This window comes from Plectropomus leopardus, chromosome 15 (genome assembly GCF_008729295.1).
Source record: "Plectropomus leopardus isolate mb chromosome 15, YSFRI_Pleo_2.0, whole genome shotgun sequence".
NCBI classification, from domain to species: Eukaryota; Metazoa; Chordata; class Actinopteri; order Perciformes; family Serranidae; genus Plectropomus; species Plectropomus leopardus.
The window spans coordinates 22118260-22139209 of NC_056477.1; the positions used below are offsets into that span (position 1 = coordinate 22118260).

The window sequence follows — 20950 nt, forward strand, 5'->3', positions numbered from 1 at the left end:
GCGGTATTGTTTCAAATCAATATTTGACAGGAAATGTGATTGCTTTCTAACTGAGTGTTAGATGAGAAGTTTGGTACCACTCTTACGTCTGCATGAAAAGTACAAAGCTAAAGCAGACAATTAGCTTAGCATAGCACAAAAATGGAGAGGAGGAAACAATGAAGCTCTGTGCAAAAGTAACTTAAGGTAGCTCACAAACTAACATGTAAGATCTTGTTTGTTTTTATATAAAACCCAAACCAAACCAAACATCTTAACAAGTTGTGGTTTTATGGGTTGATTTGCGAAAACTATTTATTTAAACCCAGCCAGTCTGTTTCCCCATTTTTAATTCTTTATGCTATGCTAAGCTAACCAGCTTCATATCTAGCATATATGTGGTGTCCATCCTCTGATTGACCAACCACTAAAACATACCGATATGGCATGCACACATTCATATGAGCTCTGCTTCAGGAGGGCTCAGAAGCACACACACTTTCCAAGGCTCACTTATTGGCCATGCATCAGACGGTTTGTGCTGATGTGTCTAAAATCATGATGTTTTCTGGGTAAAATGCATTTTTAGGAAGTACTGAGCATGTGACTGGATAAATGAGACTTGGTCCACCATGGAGGCATGTAAGAAAAACAAAAGCACCAGTTGATAATTGTAATACAATTGGTCATTTTTTGGGTGAAGTATTCCTTTAACACTGCTCGGTTTTAACTTACAAAACAAAGTATGATTATCCTTTAGTTAAATCACTGTTTTTGGTAAACATTCTGGCAATAGAGATACATTGAAAACACTTAAAATTGCTAATTTTTTACAACTACATTTATTAAAAAAACAAAAATAGAACAAAAACAAAAAAAAAGCAACCAGTGTCCCACCAGGGATGAGACAGTTTACGGAGAGAGACATTTTTAAAAGCATACAAACCAGCAAACTGTAATCTAGCAGCATCCAAATGTTGGAATCTCCAAAATCATCATTTATATATTTAAATATATAGTTTGTTTTGTTTTTTGTTTTTTTTTTTTGCCCTGGCAAGCTACACACTTTACAACATACACAGAGCTTTATCTCTCCTTAGTGCAGAAAAAAAAGAAAATAAAAGAAAAACAAATACCTTTAATAAAATAAACAACTTTAGGTTAAATAAGCTTAAATAATAGTGTTAAATACAAGACACTTCTGTGGCAGATATGTACAGAAATAAACACATTTGGCATTGTAAGTGTGGTTCACTGGCGCTTGCTCTAATGCTCTAGAAACCACTGCATAAGAACACATTTTGCTGTGATAAACTACACACAGTCACACACACACAGTCACACACACACCCATCCAAACACAATTTTATATCAGTGAGCCACAGACAAGGCATGTGTTTATAAAAGAGAATTAAAAGCAAAGAGAAACAATCCATTTACAACCGTGAGTTTTAGGCACAGTCTCTTCCTGTTTTATAAATACATGTCAAGTACGACTGCTTCTCGACAGGAACTCTTCACGTTTGTGCTAACTTCTTTTTTTTTTTGTTTTTAAACACAGTTTCGTAACTACCACTTCATTATTGCTAGGACATTGTGACAGTGAATGGAAACTACTGACGAACGTGTGTAGGGAAAGCACCTTTAAACATCAAAATTACTGCCATGTGACCCTACATTACAACACTGAGGAAAAGATAAAGTGGAATTTATGAAAAGAAAAAAAAAAAAATCCCAAAAAAACAACATAAAAAAAAAAGGCCCAAAACATCCAACCTCAAAACTTTTGGGAATTTGAGAGCCAGAAATCCAGAAAAAAAAGGGTCTCAGTTGAGCTACATTCATTTCATTCATTTTTCCCACCGCTGTATGTTTCAAGACCGCCACATGTGGATTCCTCTTGGTGCAAGCAGACAGTAAGTACCACTTCATTATGTCCAGTACATTCCTCCCCTCCTCGCCTCGCCCTCTCTGCTTTTCCTGTGTCCGTGAAAGCCGGCACAGAAACAGCTGTGTGACAGTGTGCGCAGTACGATACAGTACAGCTGAGTATACAGTACAGTAGACTGACGTGACATACGTAGGTAGATTATATGTTGACTACAGTAAATGAGCTTTACATTCCACTACTGTAAGAAGATCCCAGGGACTCGGGTGGGGGCCTCGGGGGTTGGTTCCTGTCCAGTGCAGGAGATGAGGAGGTTTCCCAAGAGTCTCTTTTGCCAGGATAAAGAAACCGTTAACGTCAGAAACAGCCCTGCACTTCAAACAGACGAAGATCCCCAAAACTAAGGTCCAGATCAGGGTTTCAAGTCTCTCCACGCAGGGCTGCACTACAGTCTCCTAAGCAGGTTTTTTTTTGAAGAGTCTTGATTACTCTGGGGGCCGGTAATGATTTGTTTTATAGTTTGTTTGCCTGTGGATCATCTGGGAGTCTTAAGTAGGAGTTGAGTGGATGCCCAGGAGGAGTGAAGGCCATCTTTCTCTCTCTCAGGGTTTCTTGTCAATGGTGTGAAAGAACCACTCTGTGAACTTCCTGAGCTGAGCCGCCGCCGTCTGGCTCTCCTCCTGCAGTCGCATGTTGTCCTGCCTCAGGTGTTGCACCTCCTCCTGCAACATCGCCTTATCCTCTTTCTCCTAAACGCACAAACACACACACACACAATCAGCACTGGGACATGAGGCAAAAATAAATGGGTACAAAAGGAGGTTGATAAAAGCCCCGCTATTACAAGAACATCCGTCTGTCGTCAGCGCTGTGTAAATGGGACGCATTAACATGGCAAAGCAGCCTTTTCTCTGTTCTGATAAAATTGCACTTCCTCTCTCCATTTTAAGCACATTAGTTGAGGTGGGGAAATGCTGGGCCGGGACACAATGAGGGAAGGAAGCAGGATATTGAATTAAGTGGACGAGTTTGTATTACACAGACCGCAGGGCACCCATTACTCAATGTCTATTCTCCCTAGCTGTGTGACACAGACGTGCACTGTTTGCTGGAGTGAAAAAAAGAAAGCAAAAAAGGTGACGAAAACACGGTCATGAAATTGACTTGATATATGTGGACTCACCTTTCTGAGGTCCTGCTGCAGCTGCCTGAGGATCACCTCCAACTGGTTGACTTTGCCTGTTAGTGTGGAGGGGGGGCCACTGTTGGAAAACACAACATAGGATGTTGTTAGGATCCAAAAAAGACCCATTTAACACACAAATAAAAGACACTGACTACTTTTACCATGACACAGAAGCTGATAATAGACAATTGGCGAAGCCCCGCCCCCTTTAGTTACTGTTACTACGTCTGTCCGTTCTCAGTTTTCCCATTGTCCGTTAAAAAAAAGACTGTTGCTGGATGACTTTACCAGCTGTAGCTACCTCACGTGAGCTAACACTAAGACAATAAGTTCACTACGGGATTGGTGGCTTTTGCGTCCGCTAAATCTGCACAAATAAGACAAAAAGAAATAATGTAATTCTCAAAATACCTGAAAAATGTGAAATGCACCCTAACTGTGCTGCCAAGCAAACAGCGTCACTGTGCTTTTGTGTTTGTTTAAATTACTGACTATGCATACATTTGGCACAAAACCGGCTCCTTTAGATGCAAATGAGCCTCAGAACGGTGAAAAGATTAGCGCTAATAGCCACATGCTGCTACAGTGACATCATTAGGGACTTCAGAGACTTGAGGGCAACTGAAGCACATTTATAAAATGTATCATACCCAGACTTTCCTGTGATCATGGCAGCAGTGATTGTAGCCAGGCGGAGCAATGTCATGCCAGGCCTTCCTCTGCTCTCAGTTGTCAGGAACTGCAGCTTGCTGTCTGAAAATTTCAGGGTTTTTTTCTTCCTGCAATTGGTGTGGCTACTGTCTTCTTGGTGCAAAAATTAATATTTTGCCATGTGGATAATTGCCATCGGACACAAAAGAAGGCAAATTGCACCCATCTGAGGAAATTCATGGGTGTGTATGCACTTTAATATCTCTACTGCACTGTTTTTTTTGTGAATTGAACCTTGATAGTGGTTGTAAGTGATGTGCAATTCATGTTGCTTTTAGCGGCTGCGATCCATTCTTTGTGAATGGATTGCTAGATTTTTAATGCAGCAAACTTGATATTATGCTCAAGACTAAGGTTTAAGTCTGAGTACACAAGGACATAAAAAAAATATTGTTTATGTATTTAACTGTAGCGCTATTCAGCCTTAGTATTTTAGTTCAGTATGATGAAAAAAAGTTTTAATCAATATGTTCTAACATTATCCTGTATGGTTTAGTGAGGGATGTCCAAAGTCTGGCCTAGGGCCTAATCGTGGCCCTCGGACAGATGATTTTAAACAGCATTTAAGTTAAGCTATATGTGGCCCGCCGCGCAAAACTGGTTAATCAAGTAAAATCACTCAATATTTTTGCTATTTTTTTCCACCATGGCGGGACGATCATACAGTTGCCCACAAGCAAGTAGGAACAAAGGAGGCAGAACTAGTGTGTGAAACAGACAATAAACAAGCAAACAAACAAAGAAGGAAGCAAGACAGCAACGACAGCGAGGGCCACCACTTTCAGGAGTTTTTCAGCTAAAGATGAAACAGTTGCGTTTTTTAATCTGTACGTAATTTTTTTCCTTGCCCTTGTCCCACTTAATAACATGCAGATTGTAGCTAATGAAATGCCCCTTGCCTTTGTAAATAACACTTACTTACTGTTTTGGCATGCAGCTTACACTGGAGCAGATAAACACCATTTCTCAAACTCAAACTCTTACATTTTTGGTCCTGTCAACGTTATTGCTAAGTATTGCTCGTACTAGAGTTTCATGCACACCAATTCATGATGTGGAGAAATCCAAAGCTCGACAAGTGGTTGGTGAGCCATTATCGGACAATCTCTTTGGGGGCGGGTTTTAGTAAACTGACGATTGCATGTTTGCGTTTGTCTGTGAAGCCTACTCTGCTTCCAGTGCTGCTCCCTCCGCCTCCACCACCCGTCTGGTCAGCTCTCTGGAAATCTGCAGGGCCTCCGCCCGCTGCATGTCCGTCATGGTGCAGAAAGACGCCACGCGCTGGTCTGGAGAGAGAACAGGTGACGTAACAGGTCATAATCTGCCCTCAACATCAAAAACAGGAAATGTGCTTAGCAGCGCATTTCATGGTGTCAACATGCAACTAAACTAGAGCAGAACGACACACTCGCATGCACGCATTCATGACGGGATGGGGTGATTCATTCATGCTTTGTATGAATGAATGAGCGGTTCGGGTTTAAGTCGAGAAGCCACCAAAGGCAGTCCGCACGTACAGAGAGATCTAAAACCAAACAGTCAGGAACAAGGTGGTAAACAGAGCATTTCTAGAGCACCACAGATTAAGTCAGTCCCTTGGGTGTTGCTCCGGTACCCTCGCCCCTCTGAGCTTCCTCCGACAGCTGTTTGCCTCATAATGGGCTGGATCCCAGAGAGCTGTAAGGCACCAGTCATGCTTGTTTTACCATATCAGGCCCTTAAGCTTGCTCAAAGCCCCATGGAAAACCCAAACTTGGCATGTTATGCTTGGGGACTGCTCAGTTTCGAGGCGTAATGCTCTTTTCTTTAGAAACCACTCTCTCTCAAGCCCTTGGTCTGAGACTAAAGATAGGAGGATCTGCATATTCATGGAAAAAGATTAAGGAAACCCTTCCATTAATTTAGCCCCCAAATGAAAGCTAATCCACTCCAAGACAAAAGCTGATCGAGCCCGGAGTCGGTTGTTCAGACGAGGCAGGAAAGGGAGACCAAGCTTTCATTTACATATGAATGGACATTTTCCTCATACGCGATGGCTGCATCACAAAGATTAAAGCCTTCTAGGAAAGCAGTGACTGGCGCAGAAAAGCAGCTTGTCATTTTTTGCGTGACCTGATGTCCAGATTTACTGGACGAATCAAAAAGATTACACCAAGGAGACATCACAACAATCTAAGTGAGTGAGCATACTGTGCTGCACTTATTTGTGAGAATATTAATAGTTGACAAAGAGAGCGTTCGGTGATTGCGCCACAAGTGTTGCTGTTGTTGCTGTGATTTTGCCCATTTTAATTCCATCTTCTTTCAAAAGTCAGCAGGGCAAACCAAACTGAATATGAGCAGTCTCTCAGGATACAAATGATCCTGAGAGACTGGTTGCGAGCGCTCTAAATGCTTTGCATCTCAGGCAACCTCTTTCTGCCCCCTGCCTCTAAACAGAGCTGGTTAAACATACATGGCACAACAGCAGCCTGGAGCCACTTTCTGCTCGGCAACAAGGCTCCAGTTTACACAGCGCTTTTTTTCTGGGCCAGCTAGGCTGCCGTGACAACTGCCGTCTTGCTGCCAGTCAGACTCTGCATCATCTCCACTGATTCCACTCCTGTTAAATGATATGCTGCCGGCGATGCAGCAGGAAATGTATCAAAGAAGAAACTCCACAGAGGATTCATTAATTATGACAAATGAATGGTCACATGCTACGTTGCCCGCACGCTGCTCTCAAGGTCGAAGGGAGTTCAAGTGTAAAAAAATTCTCATGGTATGTTAGCGTTTCCGTGATAGATGGGAAATACACTGGCATGAGAGTGGTTGCAAAAGGTACTTAAAGCAGAGAAAAAAAATGAACTGGAGTGATGATGCTGACCGTGGAGTGACTGAGATGTGCTCATTCACTAAAATAGAGTGACTTAGTGAAAAGACAGATTTTAGTTTTGACAGAACGCATCACTAAGACCTCGTAAATATGTCCCCAAAAACCACAGAAACTCTAAAGAAGCCATTTAGCCAGTTTACAGGAAACAAAAGTCCACCTTTAAAATGAAAATGTCTTTTTCCAAAGAGAGAATCTGCCACTTTCAGCCAGACGAGATATCTGTCATCATTTTGTAGACGAAATAAAAAAAATCCAACCTCTTCCAGACCATATTCAGATTTAATGGACATAAGGCCATGAGAGGAGCTGAAATTACCCCAAACTATCAACCCAAGAGCTTAATAGTAAAAGGCATCGCTGTAAGAACTCTCCCTGAGTGGCCACTTGCTGACTTTATGGCGTGAAAATTGGCTCTATGTCTGTGCTGACAAACGATGGCTCATTTTTCCAAGTTATAGTGCTCGATGGGAATCTCAACGGGGCCCAGAGCGGAGGCGCAAAAAGGATTCCCACAAGTCCCCTCCTACAGCACCTTAGGAGACACTAGAAGAAAACACAAAGCACACACAAACCTGCACATGCAAGCGAGCTAGCACTTGCAGACATACACACAAACACACACACACGCTAAGCAGCCAGGAGGAAGAGGAATTGGGGTGGAGGGGAGGTCACACGAGGTGCCAGCAGCTTCAGCCAGGCTGGTTACCTTCAAAGGCTCGTGCTGCGTCAACCAGGTGAGACCAGTCCAGGCCTGAGGCAGTGTCTGGGAGGGGCATGAGGCCCGGGTCGCTGAACTTGGACCTGTCCGCCAAGGAGCCGTCAGAGAACCAAAACTCATCTGCAGAGACAGGCAGGCGCTCCGATCAGTGTCTAGGCCCGGCCTGAGTTTAGGGCTAATCTCTGAGTCGCCCATCAGTTTGCATCAGAGCAGACAAGAGGGGTTGGGAGAGGAATGGAGGGGCGTAGAGGGGGGAAGGCAGGGGGTTTATTTGAACTTGCCGTAACTGCGAGAAGGAATGGGCTCTCTAGGGATGTTCCAGTCGGGTTCTTCTGTCCCGATCCGATCCAAGTCATTTAATATTGACTAATCTGCTGATATCGAGTCCCAATCCGATACTTTTGTTTTCCTAGATTATAAGATGCACAGTGCACATTTAAGCAGGCTTCCTTAAAGTACTGAAAAACACCCGCATCATAGCTGTTCCTTACTGGGTTTTTTTTTATTAGCCTCATATTAATTTTTTTAATTTATTTTACGAATGAATTATAAAATGACAAACCCTCCCTTTAATCTTGTTTGCCTCTTCACGGTCTCAAAGGAAAGTCTCTGGTCCTTTAAGAGTCCAGTGTTCGCTGCTGCGGTGCAGCCTGTGTCACAGTAACCTGAATGGATTCTGGTGAGCGTTTATTTCAGTCATCTGCTCATCTTTTCAGATGGACTACCTTCATTAATAAATAAGCCATGTTGACTTTTTTAGCTCATGGAGCTCGCGTACTTGCAGTGACGAGTGGTGAGTGTGGTTGTACTAAACTCAGCACTGTTGTCGGTCTCTCCGCGGAGACAGCCCGGAAAAACAGCGTAAAAAAGCAAAACAAGAGACTCTGACTGAGCTGAAACGCAACGAATGCCCAAATCTTCAGTAAATAACATAAATAAACAGTCTCAGACTGCGTTCTCGTTTATGGTGTGTGGCATTTCGCAGTGGGCGGTGCTTAGTTGCTGCTCTTAAGTTCAGCAGAGAGGAGAGACAGAGAGCTTAGTGGAGCAGAGGTGATGAAGGCTGTGATCCGTGTTGCTGTGCATGAAAGTAAAAAAATCTGTGTGACAGCTGACATAAAAGAAAGGATCGGATGCTAAATATTCCTAAATATTCCCGACCCAGAACAGTAAAAAAAAATGCCTTGATTGGCCCCGATGTTTGAGATCAAATCGGGACATCCCCAGTACTTACTTTAATCCAGCCTCCACACAAGAACACCTTGCTTGATTCTTTGCTTGGTAAAGTAGCTCCTTCCCAATCCTACATTCACCTGAGTCAAAGTCTAATCTGGATGCACCAAAATGACAAATCCTCCTCAACAATCTAACTTTGAAAAATTCTGTATTTATGTTACAGCAAAAAAGGCTCACATTAAACCACCGTCTCTGCATAGCACTAGCACGGCGCTGTCTGAAGGGCGATAAATGACTTGTCTAAGTGAATGTCTTCATGTTTCAATCAATATCTCCTTTCCCTCCCCTCCGTCTCTCCCTCCCTGTCAGCCCTGAAAGACGGGGAACGCAATAAACAAGCTCCCCATTCTGCAGAGAGGCATTTAGAAAAGCATGAGTGGAGAAGCAAAGACAGAGAGAGCTTGAGGTGATGCTGACACTCTCCTTTCAATTTACCCAGCGTCTTGGAGCTTGAGTGATTCACTGTTTACCAAATTGGGCTGTTTCAGTGAGGGAAAAGAGAGAGCCTGTGTTCTCAACTACCCTTCAAAACAATCAGGAATCCATCAGGTTGACAGCTAGAAGAGGCCAAAGAGAGAAACATCTTTCCAAAAGCCATTTTCTATCTAACGACGGCAGCCGGAGACGGGTGAGGAGCGGTATGGAAATGAGACAGGAGGGACGGAGAAGGGAGGCAGGCAGGGACTCATGAGTGAATGAAACATAATGTATGACAGACATGGTGACGTTCCTGATGGAGAAATAGCCATGTTCATGTCACAGATCTTAAAGACCTGCAGCGGCGCAGGCAGGACACATCACACCTCTCATCACTAATACATATTCAGTGGATGCTCGGAGAACAGAAGAGAGGGAAATACTAGCCAGCAGTGACAGGTGTCTGCTTAATGCAGACGGAGCGGCAGGCCCTTCGCAAGTTGCATGCCACCTCGCCCAGCTCCAATTAGTTGGCTATATTGAGGAGTGTTGCTGGAGTGTGTACCAGTTGTGCTAATGATATTGGTAGGACACAAGTGGCTCTTCAAACAAGTATCTATATCCTGGCTTTTATCTGGAGCCAGAGAAGAAGAATGATAATCCAAGAGCAACATGCAGAGAAAGTCTACTTTAGCCTCCCTGTCTCTAAGAGGCATTTTAATAAGACAGTGCAGAGTTTGTTTTCTTTCAAGCTGCTTCTCTGCAGTATCCTTGGTGAAGTACACATTTCTTTTGTAGCTGCTAGCCTGGTGAGAGTGTCACTGTCTGTACTTACTCCTTAGGTTGGAGGCTCCTTGGTTGTGGATCATTCGAGGAGGCAGCGTGCTGTGGTAAGGAGGAGTGGTGCTGAACAGGATGTCGTTCGGCATGGCTTGGTCCAGCATGGAGCTGTGCGAGCTGGCGTAGGACGAGCCCTTACGGTTACTGCACACGCTCTCATCTGATAGTGTCCGGTACAGGGAGCGTCTTGGTGACAAACTGCCCACTGCTGACACCTGAGAGAAGAAGAACAATTTGTCAACAGTGACAACAGTGTAAACTGAATTGACCTCCAAACCCCCCAGCAATGCCCCACTCACTCCCTGTGCACCGCTTTTCCTCGCCACAGCAGGTTTACATGAGCGGGCAGCTGGGTGGGTAAGGAGGGAACATCGGGGAGCGGTGTCAGGAATCAATTACAGTCTTTGGTCTCAGGAAAATGCAGATGGATTGAGCACAGCTGGAGAGTGTCTGGCAGAGTGGGAAAAAACAGCTCTTGGAGGTGGTGACAGAGGTCACTGCGCTGAGGCAGCCAATAGTCACTGAGCTAAAGGTGAAAAACTGCAGCAGCCAGATGAGACTTTGTATAAGTGCCACAATCCAAGATGGAAAGGAAAAATATAAAACAAGTGATTCTAACACAAACAATGCCAGAGAAAGCACTTCAAGAAACATTTGGGTGTTTTTCAACCTGCCATATTTTTTTGTGTTTCCCTAAACATCTGCAACAAAGATGGGGATTTAAGCTAGCCAGGTTGAAAAAAAAATACCAGAACTTTCCTTTAACTAAACTCTAGCATGTGCTATTATCCAGAGATTGTCAATACAGATAAATAAGGCATAGTAGAGCTCAATTTAATGCTGGATGTAAGTAAAGGGGACCTATTATGCATGTCCTTATTTACTGTCTTATATATGATGTTACAGTGTCGGATGCTCATATTAAATATGTTCACAGTTTCAAATAATGAGCTAAACATATGTAAAAGTAATCCCTGTGAGCAAAAACCTCAAGCTTCAGGCCATTCTGAATACTCTATTTCCAACTTTTTTTGTCTACTTATGCTACAAGCTGGTGTCAGCTCCAGACAGATTTCTTTATATGGTCATCTGCTCAAGGCGTACTGCTGCCATTGTTTACATAACATCGCCTACTGTGCGACATGTTCTCTAAGGTCTGAGAAACATGTCATCTTGGTGGCAGATGTTGTTTATTTTGGCTCATATTCCTGCTGGAACATGTTCGGTCTTGTTTAGAAGCTTTTATTGGCGATTTTTCACCGTAGAGAGTGACACTACAGACAGTCATTCTTCGGCTACAAGTACACTGCTACATGTAGCTACGTGCTAACATCAAGGAAAAATTTCTGTATAGTTTCATCTGTGGCAGGGCAGAGACACAGAGGTGCGAAAGACCTGCAAATACTGACCAATCAGAGCAGACAGGGCTTTTTTCCCAGGGTGGCTCAAAGAGACGGGCACTAAAATGGAGCAGCTCAGACAGAGCATGAATACAAGTATTCCAGCACAGACAGTATGAGGAAAAATTAAGGGTTTTTTTGTGCATTAAAGAACATAAACATCTTCTAGTAGAAAGTCAACATACAGCTATGAACCCTAAAATGAGCATAATAGGTTCCCTTTCAAAACTCATGAATAAACTCAATGCACATTTTCTTTTGCTTGCTTGTTTACAAACCATAAAAAGATGCAATGAACACAGTTCAGTGAACCAGTGACTATAATGTACTTCTATAAAGTGCATTTGCTGCTTTGTGTGTACTCAGATTGCAAAGAATTATAAAAGCAATGCAGAGGTCAAAAGGCAACACAAGGTCAGGATGAAAAATCACAAAAGCTGTGAAGGTTAGAGAAGCAATATCATCCTGAGGGGACATCCTCTGTGCACGGAGGAAAGAAATACACAGAATACCACGGCTGGGATAGTCAAGTTTCATGGCTGTGGCCAGAATTTTGACAGAGGATCTCCTGTTTAAACACACAAAACCACAAAGGCCAATCCAATCCATCATTGTCCCTTTTAGCTTACATAAATATTGCAGGAGTGACATCAAAAGTAGCCACAAATGATATGCGGGGCAGTTGGCCAGATGGGTAAATGTCTGCCTTTGGCTTCCCAGCTGTAACCAAAACTAGACTGCATCCCCGCAAGCCAACACCCAGCCATCTCCATTTCAAAGCCAGATCCCCCACAAATCCCACCGTGACAATTTAACAAACATCTAGTACGTCTTTAAAGCGCAGATATACACAAGAATTCAAAGCAGCGTGCGTACATACATGCAGCCTCCAAAAAACATCTCAGAGGCTTTAACTTAACAAGGTTGTCTCTTATTGCAAGTTTTCCCACCCAACTTTACAAGATTAGACCCCATCAGGTTCTCGCTCATCAAAACAACTTTAAACAGGATTTGCTGCACTCTCATATAAAGCAAAAATAGCTCAGATTTAGAGCTCCTATAAATGGAGTCACGGCAAATGAAACCATTTGCAATAGGGCTTAATGTTTTTTCAGAAGCCATCTATTTATTACATCTACGGCATCAAACCGGGCTCTCTGAGCACATCTTGGCACCAGATAACTGAGCCTGTTGTGCACATGACGCAGAAAATATTGTATTAATCAAACCTGCAAGATTATTGACTATTTCAGTGTCTAAATCCACCTCAGCTGGCAACACTCCCTCCCCTGATTTTGGCTGTAATGTTTGAATTCTTTTGCACAGCAGCAAAGCTCTTATCAGTTGACGCAGCGGTGACACATCCACCAAGATTTTTCCTGATTTCCCTGACTTTTTTTCCCCTCGCCGCTCGCACTGAACAAAGACAACAACCGGCACTGAAACCCTTTGGCGTGCCACTTGGGAGGATGTGTTGGACAACCACCTATTCAGATGCTGTTTTTCTTTCCCACAGGAGGTTCAAAAGAGGGACGTTGCGGGAGAATAAGCTGCGAACGGCCTTTCCTTTGCGTCAGACACACAATGGTCTGCCTGTCTGTGGAAGGGTGTCTCAGCGGACACCGCGGCTGGCAAGGGAAATCTTTCTGCACCTGCTCACCAGCACAAAGAGTGGCATTGGGTGACTACCGGAAGTGACACATGAATTAACCTTTAGGCGATTAAACAAGTCAAACTTTATTAAAATTTAAATAAATCAACATATGTTGCTGTCATTGCTGTATTCTGATTCATTTGTGTGCCAGCTGATGATTGGAAACATACAGTCCCAGAGAAGCTGCTCTCAGAAAAGAACAGTTTTTTATTGGGATCAGATGTGTATATGGTTAGAGTGTCTGGCTCTGTGCCTCTCTCTCCCCAGATTGCCTTTCCACACATTGTATTATCACGCTGAATCATACCAGAGAGTGTGATTACAACAAAGACTCTACTCCTTTTTGAATCCAGCAAACAGCACTGTGTACCTTTGTACTGGTGACTGTGTTTTCTTTCTCTGTGGGAAACAAAATAGAATCAAATGAAGGGAAATCACAGCGCAGGCCGGGTACAACTGCTTTCATTTAAGGCGCTGACGCAGACTGGTTCTCTTGCAAGCATCACATTCTATATACTGTAAGCCCAATGTACAACAGCAAGACAAACTAATCAGTGCACTGAGCTGCTTCATGTGAGGGACAAGGCCTCCCTGTGCCAGAGGACATGCCTGCCTTCTGTAGGGATGAAGTGCATTTATATTAGAATTGAGCAGCATCCAAAAATAACCCATTTGTACGTCTCCAGGGTCCCTTCCTTGTAGATAATGGATGGGGGATGGGGGAATAGTGCAGGGGGTGGGTGGGTGAAGATGCAATTAATAGAGTCTGCAGGACCCAGGAACATCAAACATCGATGCACTCTCTGCAACTCCCTGTCTTTAATCCATGACATCCCGACCGAGCAAACCCAGGCCCCGTTATAAATTAAATTATCCAAACACTCGGTGCCAGGCAATGGGGACTGAAAGGGTTTTGTGTTGGGAGAGACGGGCCCCGTCAGCTGTGGTGCTCAGTGGCAGGGCCAGCTGATAGGCAGCAGATGTTTGTCCTGCTTATACTTGCTTCTCAGCAAGAGGTAATCTGCTCTGCTTCTGGCCTTGTAGGTGCTACGCCTGTTAGTCAGCGTGATAAAATAGCCTTAGGGTTTGCAGTCGATCCTAACAATGTCATGTCATCATGCGATCAATCATCACTTCACAGTTTCAACAGGTTTTATTTGTCCGTGTGTGGATCAGAACGCCACAATTATCCTGTCATTTAGAGGTTGATCAGCCACATTGACCTCACCTTCCGACTCCTGTCTTCTCCTGGAGGGCTGTCGGGCAGCATCATTTTCAGGTATTCTTCTTTTGAAAGTCTCTGCAGCGATTTTCCATCCCGCTCAGCAGCCTGAAGCCGGCAGGCAGCCTCCTGTGCGTACAGCTGCCTGTAAACCATACAGAGGGCACAGAAGAGCAGAGCTCATCAAAAGGGTCATGAAAACTACATCCTGTTCGGGAGGCCCTGGGCCATCGCAGCTTGAGTCCAGCTATTTAGAAAAAAATGTCAGTATCACACAAAGGGTTCAGGTAGATCTGTCTTAGCATGCCAGCGTCAGGTGCCTCCATGCTGGTCAGGTGAACGTGGAGCAACAGGGAGTTGGAGAGGGGAGCCAGGGAGGGAATTTATTTCCACCCTGTCCCATCTCACTCTGCCAAACCAATGATTAAAGACAGTGTGAAGAATGCAGCCAAGCACTGTGAGAGGTAGAAAGGAAGGAAAAAAGAGGGTTTTGGACAGAAATTACATCCAGAGACAAGTGCAAACCACAGACTCTAAAGGAGTGTTCAGACAACAACAGAGGACACACGAGAGCTGTTAGGCAGGATTGGAAAAGGACCCACAAGAGGTGACATGTTTTATTTTGGTGGCACCAAATGATTTTGAGGGTGCTGAGAGGGGGGATACAGTGAAAGGAGGAAGTGACTGACCTGGCTGGTGACGTTGTGTGGCTGTGAGACTTCTGCTTTAAGTGAGCAGCCTGTGACAAAGATGCACTGAGCGCGGTTGGCAGGATGTTAGATAGCCGCAGGGGGAAGAGCTACAAGGCAAGACGATAGACAGCCTGGCTGCGATGGTTACCTGGAGACACTATTGCTGAGAGTTGCTCTGTTTTAAGGGAAGCTATTATGCTTTTCCTTATTTTCTGTCATGTATTTACCGCTACACTGTCAGATGTTCATATTAAATGTGGCCTACGTTTCAAATAATGAGGTAAACGTATGTTACGTACGTAGTCAGGCCGTTCAGAATGCTCTTTCTTTTTCCGCTTTGGCTAAACGCTGTGTCAGATTGTGATGGATTTCTTTATATGATTATCTGCTCCAGGCACTGTACTGTAAGTGTTAACATTACATAGACTACACTGCTGCATGTAGCTATACGCTAACATCACGGAAACATTTGATCTTGATTGCCAATGTTGTTCATTTCTCCCCAATCACGAATAATATTCCTGTTGCAACATGTCTGCTTGTGTTGAGATGCTGTTATTGGAGATTTTTTAATGGGAGAAAGAACTGCTATACACAGTCTTTCCCCAGCTGAAAATACACTGCTACATAAAGCTACATGCTAATGTCAGAAAATGTACCTTGGCTGCAGATGTTGTTAATTTCTCACCACTGTTGGATCATATTCCTGCTTGGAACATGTCCGCTTGTGCTCTGAAGCTTTTAATGGGGATTTTTCACGCTAGAAGGTGCCTCTGTTCTCTGTTACAGTCATTTCCAGGCTGTAATGACACCAAATGCTGACCAATCAGAGCAGACTGGGTGCTAAAACGGAGGAGTCTCAAACAGAGGGTGACTACAGGTGTTGCAGCATAGATCATATGAGGAAAATAAAGTGTTTTTTTTTCATTAAAGCATATAAACCTGTTCAAGTAAACAAGCATAAACCTGAAAATGACCATAATAGGTCCCCATTTAAGCTCTCAGCACCATGGCAACCGAGCCCTAAACACATAAACAGGTACTGCAAATGTCCATGAGTGACTGCCATGTGCATTCTGACTGATCCAGGAGATCTCTAGTTCAAAGACAATCGCTCTGCTCTGAAGGCTGCATCCAGGAAAAGTGCAATTAATTGAGTTCTGTATACTGGTGGTTAGGTGCTGTCTAGAACAACCCCATTTATTTCCCTGTGTCCTTGTCCAATTTGTTCTTACATGATCGATCCCTGATTACGGGAAAATTGGAACAACGCTGAAGCTCTGACCTTTGCAATTAGAGGTCATTCTACTGTGCCGGACCGTCTGTGAAATGGCTATGATGTGTAATGAACGTTTTATTGCACAGCAGGTCCTGAGTACGGGTGTGAAAAACAGGTATGCTTTTTATCCACCTGTTATGAATACACACTTTTATTGGCAGAAATGTGAAAAAAAAAAAAAACTTTTGATGAAAATGTTTTAAGCTTGGCTAGGTGGTAAGTTGGCATATCAAAATGAGAAAAAACAATAAAAACTGCAGAAAAAGTTGTTGTTTTTTTGCCAATTGCACCTTGATGTTGTGTTGTCTTCTTCTTCTATTGCAGTCGAAGCATTAATGTCATGCTGCCAAAAGCTGTTACACACCTCCATTTGTCCAGAAAGGCCGAAAATCAAATAATAAGCAAGACAGAGGTGTCGGAGTGCACGCTACCACAACATCCCTGGTTTGGGTGTAGACTAGACCCCCCCCTCGCTCTCTATCACTATAGCGGCTGACAGAAAAAGGAGGAAGTATTGTGGACAGCACACAGCAGTAGGATTCGGCAGGATATACAGCAGAAATGTCACAGCCACTGATGCACAGCTGGTTGTCCTCCACACTCAGCATGTGCCACATGGCAGGACTAGCACTTTAGACCTGCCATGAGACACAAGAGGCGCGGTGGTCTGGAACAAAGGGGGTGGGGCTGGGGGAGGTGTGTAGGGGAGCAGGCTGGGCCACTGGGAAGTTGACTAACTGTGTACCTTGAACGCTCAGACAGCATTTTGAGAAGAAAAGCTAACAAGCTCTCCGCTCCTCTGGATCAAGAAGCAGAAGCAAGAGAAAAACAACACGGGGTTAGGAGCATTGTTACACATCCCACATTACACACAGTGTTAGAGCAAATGAGAAAACTTTTTAGAAAAAGGAGAAGAGAAACTTCATTATGTTAGAACAATAACTGTGAGTAATATTAGGCCATTCATCATGAGGCGCTGTTATGTAAGATGAAATAAAACTGTAGGAATATATAAACAAACAACGGGGAGGGTAACTGAATTACAGAGCTTTTTCATAAGTCGGCAGGAGATGACTTCGCTGCATGCGATCAATCACGTACTCCTTAAGTGGCAAATTTCACAGCCTAAATGAAATTACTCGGGAGATAGAGCAGGGGGTTTCTTCCAGGGCAAATCTCACATTCTTTCCTCCAAAACATGCCCACAGCCCGCACACAAACACCTTCAAACAAGCACACTCACTAAAAACCATCAAAGCTGTGTTTCAGTATCACCATCAATGTCTCTCTGTTCTCCACAGCGAACATTTAATCATCAGACAGATACAGTCACTCGTCACCGCTCCTATAAAGTCTGAGGGGAGTTTGCATTCTCAACCTAGCTGAGCGGCTGCATACATTCTTCGTGATATTTCTAGAAGCTATTCTCCGGGCGGGTGTGTCCTTGGGCTACATGTGTGACAGCAGTGTGTTGTTGTTGTTGTTGTGTAGATTGTTGCTTGGCTCCCAGCAGAGATGCTGATCTGGTAGCAGCTCAGCCTGGCAGTCCACGGGGACGCGACTTCACGGGAACAATCAATAACCGCAAGTGACATGTGCCAAGTGTATTATGTCCGCGGCTTCATTGAGCTTATTTATTTTGTGGCTGTCGGCTTCAATCAAGGCCAGTTTATGCACACTGGGTGGGCTGATGAAGGGGGGAGACAATTGTGTTGGAATGGCTCTTGTGCAACAGTAAGTCTGGGCAGAAGCAGCTCTGCAGTGCTGACGAGGCCAGTTAGCGTGATTAAAAAGTGTGTCATCTAGCTTTGCATGATAGCTTGTGCTGAACTTAACGTGAACTGGCATCACACTTTGCTAACTTTGTTTTGAATAAGGGCATATTTGATGATCTCACAAATGCCCTTGCTTGCTTTCTTACTCTCACACACACTCACCCACACTCTGAAATGCTGGGAGGTTCCTCAGTGCTGTGGGCATCATCATCATCATCATCAGTCGTCTTCATGCCCACTGGGAGTTTGCAACCGGACTGAGGCCGTGTTTGTCCACAGGCCTCTGAGCTGGGCTCCGGCCCCGGCTCTGGCCCTGAGCTGCTGGTCTGGGGGATGGTGTACACCTTGGAGGAGTCAGCGGACATACAGTATCTGGCACCGCGGGCCAGGGGACTGCCAGAGTGGTGTGAGCCACTGACCAAACAGCAAAAAAAAAAAAAAAAGAAGAAAAAGGAAAAAAAGAAGCATAATGTAACTCAAAAGTGAGCAAAATTAATGAATTTAAAAACAAAACATGAAAGCATGAACAAACATCAACAATGGAAAAAATGAGAAATGCCACTAGTGAAGCGCAGATGTTGAGAAATAACCTAACGGGATGATTTTCAGCTCAAAATGATTATTGAAAGCTCTGCCAGAATGACATCATCTCCTCTTCATAAGAGAAGAGTCGAGCTCGTTCACCTTTGACCTACATTGGGAGATGACTCACATCCACTCTATCATGTGCATAAACCCGCTGAACTTTGTCCTTTCAATATTTAGTCAAATATCAACTGACAAACCAGATTAAAGGGTCAGTGCATTCAAATCAGAGAGGAGCATTTTCCCCCACTCACTCCCAGTGGTATCTAGTCATTGTATCTGTATAAGTTTTAAAGTATTCACTATGAAGACGTCTGCTTATTTCTGATTTTCAAAGCATAACAAAAACTACTTTACTACTTTAAAACAAAGTAAGAGCAGTGGTGTAATGTAAACAAGTAATCATAATTTAATACAGTACTTAAGTACTTTTTGGGAGTATCTGTACTTAACTGGAGTTTTTATATTTCTGTCAACTTTCACTGTTCCAAAATAAAAATGTATACTTTTACTCAAATACATTTCCCCTAAGCATCTTAGTAACTTGCTATAAAATGGGAAAGGAAGGGAGAAGTAAAGGAGAGAGGATGGGATGAATGACAATGCAAGGAACGGGTGTTAATCTTTAAATCCTCAAAGTTGTAAAAAAAACAAAAAACCTTGTTTTTCCTTAAGTGTAATGCACGCTTCATTTTTAAAGCTGATTTTAAACATGATACAAAGAAATAAATTACGACCAACTGCATTTTTATTACCAGCATTTACTTGTACATTTACTTTCAATACTTGAGTACATTTAATACCAAAAAGTACTTTTGCTGGTGAAGTATCTGTACTTTTACTCAAGTCTGGCTTCCAGGTGCTTCATCCACCACAGACTAACTACACGGCTAGATATCACACAGTGAGTGGGAAAACATTTCTTATTTTGTGATCTGGATGAACTGACCCTTGAATATAAGATTACATTGTAAAAGATTGGTTTATTTGTAGAGAAAAAAAAGGATGTATATTTGTAAAATTCTTCATATATTAGTGATACAATTTCTAAAAGCAGCAACATATTTGTTTCTGGTTGATTTGGCTGTGTCATTTAATTGTTTCCGATTATCGAGCCAGCTTAAAATACGTGGAATAACAGCATACCCGTAAAATACATCCTCATTCAAGTAATGGTAGATTTATGCAGGATGAATGAATCACATTTGACAGTGATGAGCAAATAAGCCATGTACCGGAGAAAGGGCGCTCTGCCTGCCTTTGCGCCTTCATAAACTGCATTGTTTACACTGCATCCTTTGCAACGTTAAGAACTCCCTGAGAATGGCACGTGTGAACGTTTCATACTCATCTACTCATTAAAATGAAGGCTAGTGTTTTATGTCACCTGCCTGGTGAGGATTCATCTGTTCGCTGCTCAGCTGGACTCAGATCTAGATAAACTGCACAGGTCCATAAAGATGTCAGGTTTAGGTTCCAATGTTGTAGTTTGCTGGAAAACTTTCAGCAAACACAAAACATTCCTCTAAAATACCTCAGAGACATGAGAGTTGGCTTAAGCTGAAGGCACTACACACTGTTTCCATATTCATGACCATCTGGGCCACACCCTGCAAAATGTGCTCCTGCTGCTTCACTGTTTGCTCAGATGACACTCGGGTGTCAAAGACCATTACATAAAAGGTGGGAAGCATCGGAGTAGTCAAGGTGATGGCATGGGTTCTTTACTCATTTCTGAATGATGTCCTGGAGTGGACAGCTCCGACGCCTCCCCAACAGGTCAATGATCTCAACAGATTGTGCTAACATAATCCTGTATGGCGTAAACAAATAGATACCCATTCTATTTCATCGAGACAGACTGTGAGTGGCTGCAGGGCCAACCTTCTCTGACACCCCTCCTCTTTCCCAGATGGGCCCCAGTCTGGTGAGGAGGACTTGGACGGCGGTGTGATGAAACCCCCCGTGTTGCTCCGGCCTGACAGCATCCCCACCCACCAGCTTCGGCACAGCTGGATGAGTCAGGCTGCGGGTCAGGAGCGAGGGAGCGCGGCTGGGTAATAAGGTCAGCTAACATCAAACAATCTATTTGTGCATGTGTTTGTCTCTATGTGTGCTTACTATAACAGATAATGAGTTGCAGTGGTACCATATCTGTGTATGTACATCTGCATGTATAAACAAAGTGGATTGTGCTCCGAGCCATATACCATGAAAAGGGTGTGATTTTTGTCAACGGGCAAATCAATGACCCAATACGCTAGAATTGACCCACACGCACAGAAAATGAATGAAAGTAGAACAGACGTTCTCATTCAAATCAAACATTAGCACAATGGTCAAAGCGTCATCCATTTTTGTGTACCATCGCCACTTCAAAGAACCATGACAGTTGCAGCTGGCTAACTTCTGTATAAACCGACTTACGACAAGTAACGAACTCACTGAGGTGAGGTTTGGCAGTAACGACCACATGGGCATATCCATTAATGC

General features: G+C 43.6%; 1 protein-coding gene across 4 annotated transcripts in view; it reads right to left on the reverse strand.

Moving 5' to 3' along the window:
- Nucleotides 1-672: 672 nt before the first annotated feature.
- The window catches only part of LOC121954384 (signal-induced proliferation-associated 1-like protein 2), a 105907-nt gene continuing 85629 nt past the window's right edge, over nt 673-20950 (reverse strand). The window contains exons 15-21 of one of the 4 annotated variants that reach the window (XM_042501848.1): nt 18035-18286; nt 14133-14271; nt 9846-10065; nt 7346-7477; nt 4933-5050; nt 3051-3129; nt 673-2616 (exon numbers count right to left, since the gene is read on the reverse strand). In XM_042501848.1, coding sequence (XP_042357782.1) covers nt 2470-2616; nt 3051-3129; nt 4933-5050; nt 7346-7477; nt 9846-10065; nt 14133-14271; nt 18035-18286 — 1087 coding nt within the window. In that variant the 3' untranslated portion in view covers nt 673-2469. Of the gene's footprint in view, nt 2617-3050; nt 3130-4932; nt 5051-7345; nt 7478-9845; nt 10066-14132; nt 14272-18034; nt 18287-20950 lie in introns of those variants that run through there. The other 3 variants (XM_042501849.1, XR_006106570.1, XM_042501850.1) reach the window with 3 other exon arrangements.